The 9,873-nt window shown below is 33.6% G+C and overlaps 1 protein-coding gene across 2 annotated transcripts; it reads right to left on the bottom strand.

Moving 5' to 3' along the window:
- Window positions 1-7,239: 7,239 nt before the first annotated feature.
- Window positions 7,240-9,072, bottom strand: LOC112287477 (uncharacterized). 2 transcript variants are annotated; one of them, XM_073536590.2, is made up of 3 exons: window positions 8,764-9,072; window positions 8,532-8,683; window positions 7,240-8,279 (listed from the first exon to the last, which is right to left on the bottom strand). In XM_073536590.2, exon 3 carries the CDS (start codon window positions 8,135-8,137, stop codon window positions 7,478-7,480), a length of 660 nt encoding a protein of 219 aa, XP_073392691.1. In that variant the 5' UTR covers window positions 8,138-8,279; window positions 8,532-8,683; window positions 8,764-9,072; the 3' UTR covers window positions 7,240-7,477. The 2 variants fall into 2 exon arrangements, with proteins under 2 accessions (XP_073392691.1, XP_073392692.2); XM_073536591.2 differs by having other exon boundaries at window positions 8,532-8,676.
- Window positions 9,073-9,873: the final 801 nt, after the last annotated feature.

The raw sequence follows: 9,873 nt of genomic DNA, 5'->3' as shown, positions 1-9,873 counted from the left end.
GAAGTCTAAGATGCGGCAAAATTATATTTACTACATACTCCAATCTTTGCTCTCTTCGAAGATGGTTGATAGGTCCTCTCAACTATCTATAGTATCCCATACTAGGACAAGAAGACCACCCTATTATTTGGTCATTATTAAGGCCTTCATAACTTCCATCAAATAAAACATTTGGAACACTGTCAGGAATTATTCCTATCTCTAATAAAATCACTAAACATCAAGAGTCTCTTCGAAGGTCGTGATATCAAATAAGTTGTATTTTGCCATTTATTCGAAGAAGGACATGTCGCTCTTAAGAATCTTCATCTCGATTCTATAGTCTTGAAGGTTGTGACAATCGTAATATCGCATCCGTTAAGTCTACAAATGAAAGCTCTTGAATTGAATCTGTTGGTTGTTGGTGCTCCATCTCATCACAAATACACAGAAGCTACAATAAAAGATAGAAGGTAGAATGTTATTTTTCTTTGATCTTGTTTCTTTTATAGCAAAGATTTCCTATTCTTCATCTTGGTTTTGATGTATGTCGTTGATGAAAGACTTCAACTTTCTTTGCAATATTTGTAAGATTCTTTGATGGCTCCCACGTGCATTCACTAATATCATATCTATGCCAATGAACAAGATATTTCAACCTATTTTGGCGCCACCTTAAGTCTAAGACTTCTTCCACCTCAAACTCTTGGTTATTATCCTCTTCTATAGGAGGAGGTGGTATTTGTCTTCTTTCTAAGATATTCACTATCTTATATGGCTCTAGAAGAGACTCGTGAAATACAGGGTGGATCTTCATAGACTCCGGTAGATGTAATTGATAGGCAACAGGATTGATTCGTTCACAAATAGGAAAAGATCCGAGCCTATGATAATCTAATTTATCATAAAGATGAGTAGTCTTGATATTACGATGAAGTAACCATACATTTTCATCCATATTATATTGTGGTTGCTCCTTGCAATAGGCATCCGCATTAGTCTTTTGTCCTTCTTGAGCTTCCTTTAATTGTATCTTCATTGTTGTATGTAGCTGTGACAAGCGATTTGCTAAATCTTCCATCGCAAGATTATCAACTTTTAAAAAGTCAAAAGTATCAGGACATGGATGATAACCGTAATTGATAAAAAAAAATATTTGTTATGTGGAAGAATGTACCAAATTATTATATGCAAACTCTGCCAATAGTAAAAGAGTTGTCCAATCATCTTGATGATAGTTGATGGTACATCTCAAATACTGCTCCAAAACTTGATTTATCCATTCCATTTGTCCATCAGTTTTGAGGATGAAAAACTGAAAAAAGATTTATATCCACCTTTAGAATCTTGAATAGGATTTTCCAAAATCTTGATACAAATTGAGTCTCCTTATCCGATATAATATCATTTGACAATCCATGATAGCGATAGATATTGTACATGATACAAAATATGTCATCTTGGTAAAACGATCTACTATTATGAATATAGAATCATAAGAACCAGTGATTGGAAGATCCATGATGAAATCCATAGAAACAGAAGACCATGGTTGTTCTAAAATGGATAATGGCTAAAGAAGTCCGTAAGGTTGATGATGAGGAGTTTTTGATCTTGAGTAAATATCACAAGTTTGTACAAAATCTTTGATTGCTTTCGACATTTGCGGCCACTAAAAATCCCTAGATATTAGTTCTAAAGTTTTATTGTACTCAAAATGTCCTGCTCCTAGAAAGTCATGACAAGCTTGAAGAACACGTAATCGAGCTTCACCTTCTGATACATATAGGCATCTTTTGAAATATAATAGATTATTCTTGAATTCAAACTTAGAAGTATCATGAGGCTTAGAGGAAGTATCCTTGATATCTTAAACAAGAAGATCAGAGGACATGCTTGATTGAATTTGCTTCACAAATGTTGAATCACAGTTAATGTTGATTTTATAGCTCGAAGATGAAAATGCTTAAGCTTCAAGTCAATTGATCTTTGTTGATCAAAAGATGCATCTCCTTCTTTTGGTGCAAGATAAGAATGTATAAAAAGAGTGTCTAATAGATCTTGTTGTTTTTCGGGTCGATAAGTGATCTTGAAATTGAATCTAGATAAAGACATGTTCCAACGGGCTTGACGATGATTCAAGACACATGCTGACATGAAGTATTCGAGGTTCTTATAGTCTGTATATATAGTAATTGGACTTGAGGTTCATTCTAGATAATGATGCCATTCTTGAAATGAATCTACCATTGCAAAGAGCTCTTTGTCATAGATTTCATAATTAATCTTGGTTGCTAAAAATTTCTTTGAATGGAAAGCTATTGGGTACTGTTTGTCATTTGTTTCCATTTATGACATGATACCTATAGCAAAATCTAACGTGCCTATTTCCATAAAAAATGCCTTGAAAAAGTCAACACAATTTAAGATTGGTGTAGAAATAAATTTCTTCTTTAAAGCATCAAATAATGCTTTTGCTTCTTTATTCTACTCAAGTTTGCCTTTACAAATCAAACGTGTAAGTGGAGTTGCAACTTGAGAATTTTTTTTGATAAAGATTCGATAGTAATTAGCAAAGTCCAAAAAGCATTGTACATCTCATACTGTTCTTGAAATCTTCCAATCTATGATAGTTTGAACCTTCTTGGGATCCATCATAAGGCCTTTCTTGAAAATGATGTATCCTAAAAAGTCAACTTGAGTAGTGTGGAATACACACTTTTTCAACTTGGCATATAATCTTGCATTTTTAAGTTTTTGAAATACGTGACGAACATGAAGTTCAAGTTTTTATGTATTTTTAGAGTAGATTAGAATGTTGTCTAAATAGTAAACAACAAAACCATCTAAAAACTCATGAAAAATATCATTCATAAGATGTTGAAAAGTGGCCGGTGCATTCAAAGATCTAAAAGGTATGACATTATATTCAAAATTTCCATACCTAATTCAAAAAGTAGTCTTCCATTCATCTCTTTCTTTGATATGAACTAAGTTGTATGCTCCTCGTAGATCTATTTTGGTATAGATCTTTGCTTAATTGAGTTGGTCAAGAAGTTCTAAAATCAAAGGCAAAGGATACTTATTTTTGATGGTGATCTTGTTGAGACCTCGATAATCTATACACATTCGCAGAGATTCGTCTTTCTTCTTCACAAATAAGATAGGAGCCCCGGCTGGAGATTTAGAATGGCATATGAAGTTCTTTGCCAAATTCTCATCAATGTACTCCTTTAATGTAGCCAACTCATTCTGTAATAAGCTATAGATTGGTCCGAATGGTGGTTGAGTTCCTTCTTGCAGATCAATTGAACAATCTTAAGGTCAATGTTTGGAGAAAATATCTACATTCTTCTTTTCAAAAATATCTTGGAATTTTTGATATTTCTTAGGAATACCACTCGACGTTGTTTCACCATTAGTAATAGGTATAACATATATAGCAAAAGATGATCCTTCTTTTGCAGCATGCATGAAAGCTTTTGCACCTATTAATAAAGGTTTGGACGTACTGGACTTATGTACTTTTACTTTGCTAACACGATCTTAGATTATACTATCAGAAAAGTTAAGGTTATAAGAAATCCAATCTATTTAAGGATTATATTTTTCTAGCCATGATAATCCTAAAATAATCAGATTAGAGGGAGATTTTATTACATTAAATACTACTACGTTGTTATGATCTTTAATTGCTACATCTAAAAGAATAGTTTTATAGATAATATTTCCAAAAGACAATGAACGACCATCTATGACTTCTACATGTATAGATTTAACTTTCTTCACTAAAGTTATTTTTTGATTTTTGGCATAATCTTTGTCTATGAAACAGGTGAGGCTCTTGAATCTAATAAGGAAAAGACTTTGTGATTATTAGGTCCTAAATATACTTCTATTATAAAACAAGGTGAGGGGTCTGAGGAGAGGATAAGACCTTTACTAGGTGTTGCACATAATTTCAGCCGCACGGTGTCATAAATCTCCTTTGCACCTTTTGATTAATCTCAAAATTCTCATATATATAGGAAAACAAGTCTAATATCCTCTTACATAAGTTTCACTCCAATCCAATTAGGAGATTGCAAGAAATCTTAAAAATCCTCACTAGACCTAAAATTCTACTTCCTGAGACCTTGATCTACTTAAACCTCAATATTCCTTAATTCAACCGTTAGATGGAGCTAAAATTCACAATACATATTGAACACAACTATAACCATAAACCCACAAAATTTCATCCATCGATCTACTACAAAACTCTTGAAATCACCCAAAACGTAAACCCTATTTTATTTCACAAAATCCAAGTCATCCAAAACAAACCTTGACTTTGCATAGCTCTTACAAAGTCAATACAAATCCAAATCATCCAAAACTAACACCTATAGAAACCCTATCAAATTTGCTATCAAATTGCATTCTTTGATCTGCCAAAGAGTCTTGGAGTCATCATCAAGACTCGATTTTGTGCCTCAGGGTCTGATTTCGACCCTGGTTCATAACCGGCCCTCTCCGGGTATCAACATTTAGTTTTTTAAAGTAATTATTATTAGAGTTTACTCTTAACTTTCTCCTAAAGATGTCTTTATCATTTTTTTTCCAATCTATCTTATTTTGCCTTATTTTTGGCCCTACAAAGTAAGCAAAAGCTATTTTTTCTAAAAGGGCAGCATTACTACCAAACATTTTATTACCTTCCTATCTTTTATCCATATTTTTCTACCTTTTTTTTTAACTTGGATCTTCTATAATAAGATCCATATTATCATCTTTCATCATATAGTTGTGTTACAACACAACAATGGTCTCTATTGTAACTAGATAAACTTATTTTTTGACACATTATCTACTTTGGTAATTGTACTCCTCATTTTGTAATTGTGTTGCTTCTTTGGACAATATTGAGCAGTGTGCTTAGCTTCTCCACAATATAAACATAACCCCTCTTGGCAACACCGAATCTTTTCATGCTTTAAGAGAAGTTTAAAATGTATCTTATCAATTTGCATTGGTTCTAGCTTTGACGAATATGTTTCAGAAAACTTTGGAGCTGCCGCCATTACTTGACTTGTTCCTCTCCAACCAAATCTTTGTTCTTGATGCCTTTCAAATAAACAATTGTTACATGCAATGGCTTGAGTAATAAATTATTCTAAAGATTCTACTTTCGACATTATTAATAACAAATCTTTGACGCTATCTTTCAATCCATATCAAAATTGGTTGATAAGTGCTTTGTTGTTCCAATCCACATCACAAGCAAGATTTTGGAATTTGGCAGCATATGTAGTGGTTGATCGTGATCCTTGCCGTAAAGATAAAAGCTTGGACCTTGCTACTTGTTCTCGATCACTTTCTCTGAATGTGGCCGTAAATACTTCTAGGAATGAATTCAAATCATAAAAAAGTTGTGAATCTTTTTTCATTAAAGGTACAAACCAAGAGAGAGCATTTTTTTTTTTTTTTTTTTTTTTTTCTCTCTCTCTCTCTCTCTCTCTCTCTCTCTCTCTCTCTCTCTCTCTCTTTATATATATATATATATATATATATATATATATAAAGTATTCATTTCTATTTTAATAAAATTAATTTTATTAATTATATTAGCTATTTAATTATCTTATAATAATAATTATTATTTTTAATATAAATTAGCATGAAGAAATTATGATATTATTATATTATATAAAACCTTTTTTACATATACATGTAGGATCTAATTATAAAAAGAATATTTTTACAATACCATCATTATTTTTATAATATCAAATACAAGGTGTATATATATATATATATATATATATATATATTTAAAACTTCAACAATCTAAAAACCTTAAATCTTAAAAATATCTAAGTTTTATATCCTATCAAATTTTGAATATTATAAATTCTATGAAAATCTTAATAAGGCCTCATAATTTATAAAAATATTATAAAAAATATAAATTATAATTAAGAAAATTATAAAATTATAAATCTAAACTAGATTATTAAATTAGCATAATATTTTATACCAATATTTCTTTTAATTATTTATCTAATCAAAAAAATTAATAAAAATTTAAATTATACATTATTATATCTTGCAATAAAACCTTTATTATTTTTGTTTGGTCTTTTACTCTTATTTGATGAAAAATTCTATTGAATAAATCTCCTAATCCAATCATTATTTATTTATATTTTTTAGTATAGAGCTTGATCTTAATATCTTTTATGTATATTATAAGTTGAACTTTACTAATATATAAATCTTTAGATACCTGAAAATTTACAATTGAGTTTAAATTTAAAATTTTGTATACATTTTTATATAAATAATAATAATAATTTCTAAATTTTTAGTATTAGAATAACAAAATAAATTGAAATAACATAGCTTTTTTATACTTCGATAATAAATATATAAATTAAAAAAATTAAAAATAAATTTAAATTTCTTATTATTAATTTAATATTTTAAAAGAATTATTAAAAATAAACCTTGACTTTTAGTTTTTTTAAAATTTCTTTTCTAAATTATTATTCATCTATTGCTTATACTTTTTAAATACAAAATGCAACATATAATATAAAAAATATTATTAAACCTAATCTATTGTCCGATTTCCCCCCTACAAGAGAAAATTTCGTTATTTTTGTCACAGATAGGATCAGAGTGAAGGAACATTTGTTCTTGAGGTGGATTGAGAGGTTGCGTGGACAGTAGAGCACAGACCGTAGACATCATTGAGTTCCCATTATCCTTCCAGATATAAATGCTGGTTAAGACTGAAGGATTTGTACTATGACGCACAAGATCTCGTTGAGGGTCTTTAAAAACTCTGCGAAGAACCAAAGTTTGTAGATGTGCTTAGCGAAGTTCTTTTTTGGTATCTCATGGTCGGGCCCGAAAGTACGAAAGCATAATTTCGAGAAAGTCATGTTCAGTGTAAATTAACACTTAATTAACCTGATGCTGATTTGTCGAGGAGTTTAAATCTCAATACTTCTGTTCGGGTTGTAAAGGAGTACCTGACCTTGTTGATCAATTCTTATTGATGCTTAGGAGATCATACTTGAAACTAGCAGAACAGGGACACCATACATCCTAGTTCAAAATCAGAGTATATTCTGCAGATGCCTTTCAGTAAACATTTCTCCGCTCATTTTCTCACTGCGGTTTATGCACTCAAGAAGGTTTCCTCTTCAAAAGGAATCGCCATATGTGTGTGCTATGTATGATGGCTTAATTTAATTCGGGACTCACATGAACTACTTTGCAATATGTTTTATTTATGTAATTGTAGTCTTAAATCTTTTCAGAAAATTCAAGAGAAGATTTGGGGGGACGACAACTGAATGAGAAGAACTTACCAATCACACTTGGGTTCACTGCTTTAAGCACACCGAATGCCCTGGACATAATTCACACACTGTCTCACCTCAATCTAAGTAAATCTAACAGTCGACAGTCTCACAACATAACTCTGCCATAAATCACCATGAATCGACTAGCGAGAATCCATTTCTGCTAAATTTTCAACACCTGGAGGCATTTGTTGGACAGTATGGAGGGCGACATCTTCTCGGGAAGGCCATGTCGGCGTTTTCGATGAATTGTTGAAGCTACTGGGGTCAAGCCTCAAAAATCCTTGACTAATCTGGGATGCGCACTCTTCTCTCAGCAACCGCAACACAAGCTCCTCTGTCCCAAGCTTCTGTTGTATTCCGAGTCGTTGCATTGCTATCCGGGAACCATAGAAAAGCTTAAACACAAGCTTATCCACATGGTGGTGGTAGTCGTCCCCAATATGCAACTTCTTTTGCATCTTGAGCTCTTGCTCCGCAGTCGCAATGCATCGCGTAATGTAGTCGCAGAAACTTTCACTGGGTGTTGGAGATATATATTCCCCCATCCACTTTAAAATATTTTTTTGTCGAAAGATACTTCGGTCTTGGGGAGGCACAGTTTTTAGACATGGGTGGTGAGCCCAGTCGGGGGGGCTTGCACAAGGGTCACCGGTGTGCTCAGAGTACACTTGTATCGAGGAAGCAGATGAATCAGTTTCTTTGCCTCGACTTCCATACGGTGAATGTGTCTGGTTTTTATGCATGGTCCATTGACAAGACGATCGATCGGTGGAACAATCTTTCGGCCATGCGGAACTCATTCTCCCAGGTCTGTTTTCTTCTATCGTTTAATCCACCTTACTTGGGACTGGACTAAAATTTCCAAACCTTTTTCATGGTTCGACTGTGTCCACTTGGACGAAACTTGAACATCCAAGTCACAGCAAGCTTGGAGAGGTTGGTCTATTCAAGAGATATCAAGAAAAGATAATAAATATTTGAGGTTTTTGTTACCCATCAAGTTAAGTGGATTACACATTGCCTGAATCACCGAAAAACTTCGCACTGTAGGCAGGAATTAATGAGAAATTTTGATCCTAACTTTACCTCTTGGGATTAGTATATTCCGACAATATGCTTAGTCAATCTTAGCACAAACCTAATCCCAGAACAAGGCTACTTCCTGCAACTCCATCACGGGTACTAGTCTCTTACCTCAATTCAACCCCCTGATTGCACTGTACCATGTGAATCATAAAACCTTGCTGAATTGCTGATTATTACTCCTGGATCAGTAGCTAAATTTTCATGTTTATTGTATTCCTTAACAGGGGTGAGCTTGAAAGGCACACCTGTACACCTGCAAACTAAAAGCATGAATAGTTATAATTGAATACTATATTGTATGATATAACCAGAAATTTCGTTTTCTATTAATCCTTCTCACCTGCCACACAGATGATAGTCTCCACCCCCACGTTCTTTAATCCTCATGTTGGATAGAAATTATAATATCTCATTTGGGTTGTGGCGTAACGTAAGGGTATTTTCCTTGGGATGGGAAAAGCTGCGACCTTCCGGGTTAAAACAATATATTTAACCTGAATGAATTCGAGCTTGAGATTGTGGCCAACATGCCATTTGACCACACAAACATCGACTGTTAAAGCCACATTTTCAAGTTTTGCCTGACACTTCCTCATATCCTGAGTGTCGCACGTGGCAAAGCTGTGAACGATAATACCATATGTTTTTCACGCAAACATAACGGATTTATATTCGTGTATATATGTATGTACGTATGTATTTGATTTTCTATCCTTCACTACGCAGCGTTTGGTCGTTATGCATTTCAACTGTCAAGGGCAGTAAATCTCTTCAGCCTGAGCATCATGGAACCACTAATCCAGCCCTGCAGACTCGGCATCTGTAAGGTTTGCCCTCATCTCTTCAGTCGCACTTTGCAGGGCCAAAGGGCTAGAGTTGGGAAGGGCTAAAAAATTCACTACAGATCGGCACAATAAATGTGTACGATTGAGACACCCCAATAGAATAGAATCCTAACAGCAGCACCTCTATGCGTGTCATCGCATATTCGGCTTATCAAACTTGTTCATGGTCATAAAGAATGTAGCACCGATCTCATCAAACTGTTGAGCAGATCTAAGTCGTGCTTTTCTTCCTTTTTTGGAAAAAAAAAAAAAAAAAAAAAAAAACGCTGGAAGCAGTCGTGGTTTCTTTCATTAGAGTATCATGTCAAGCATGGAAAAAGGTTACCAAGCAAGCATTCAATCCGTGGCTGGCCATGGAATTGCTCCAGCAGTGCAAGATGTTACAAAGACAAACGTATATTCCACAACTTCTCAGGACTTTTTGAAAGCTTCACAGGAGATTCCAGCACCACATGATGATAAAAAAGAATTTGCCACAATGCGATTGAACCTGATATCGTCCAAGGGGCACTGCGCTACTTCCAAAAATAAACAACAAGTTGGTGCAATGTTGGGTGCTGTCTCCGGAGCAGTAATGACAGTCCGGACAAATGGTTGAATCTAAA

This window comes from Physcomitrium patens, chromosome 10 (genome assembly GCF_059467195.1).
Source record: "Physcomitrium patens ecotype Gransden chromosome 10, ASM5946719v1, whole genome shotgun sequence".
NCBI classification, from domain to species: Eukaryota; Viridiplantae; Streptophyta; class Bryopsida; order Funariales; family Funariaceae; genus Physcomitrium; species Physcomitrium patens.
The sequence above is the reverse complement of the archived record's forward strand: the minus strand, read 5'-3'. Positions and strand labels throughout refer to the sequence as shown.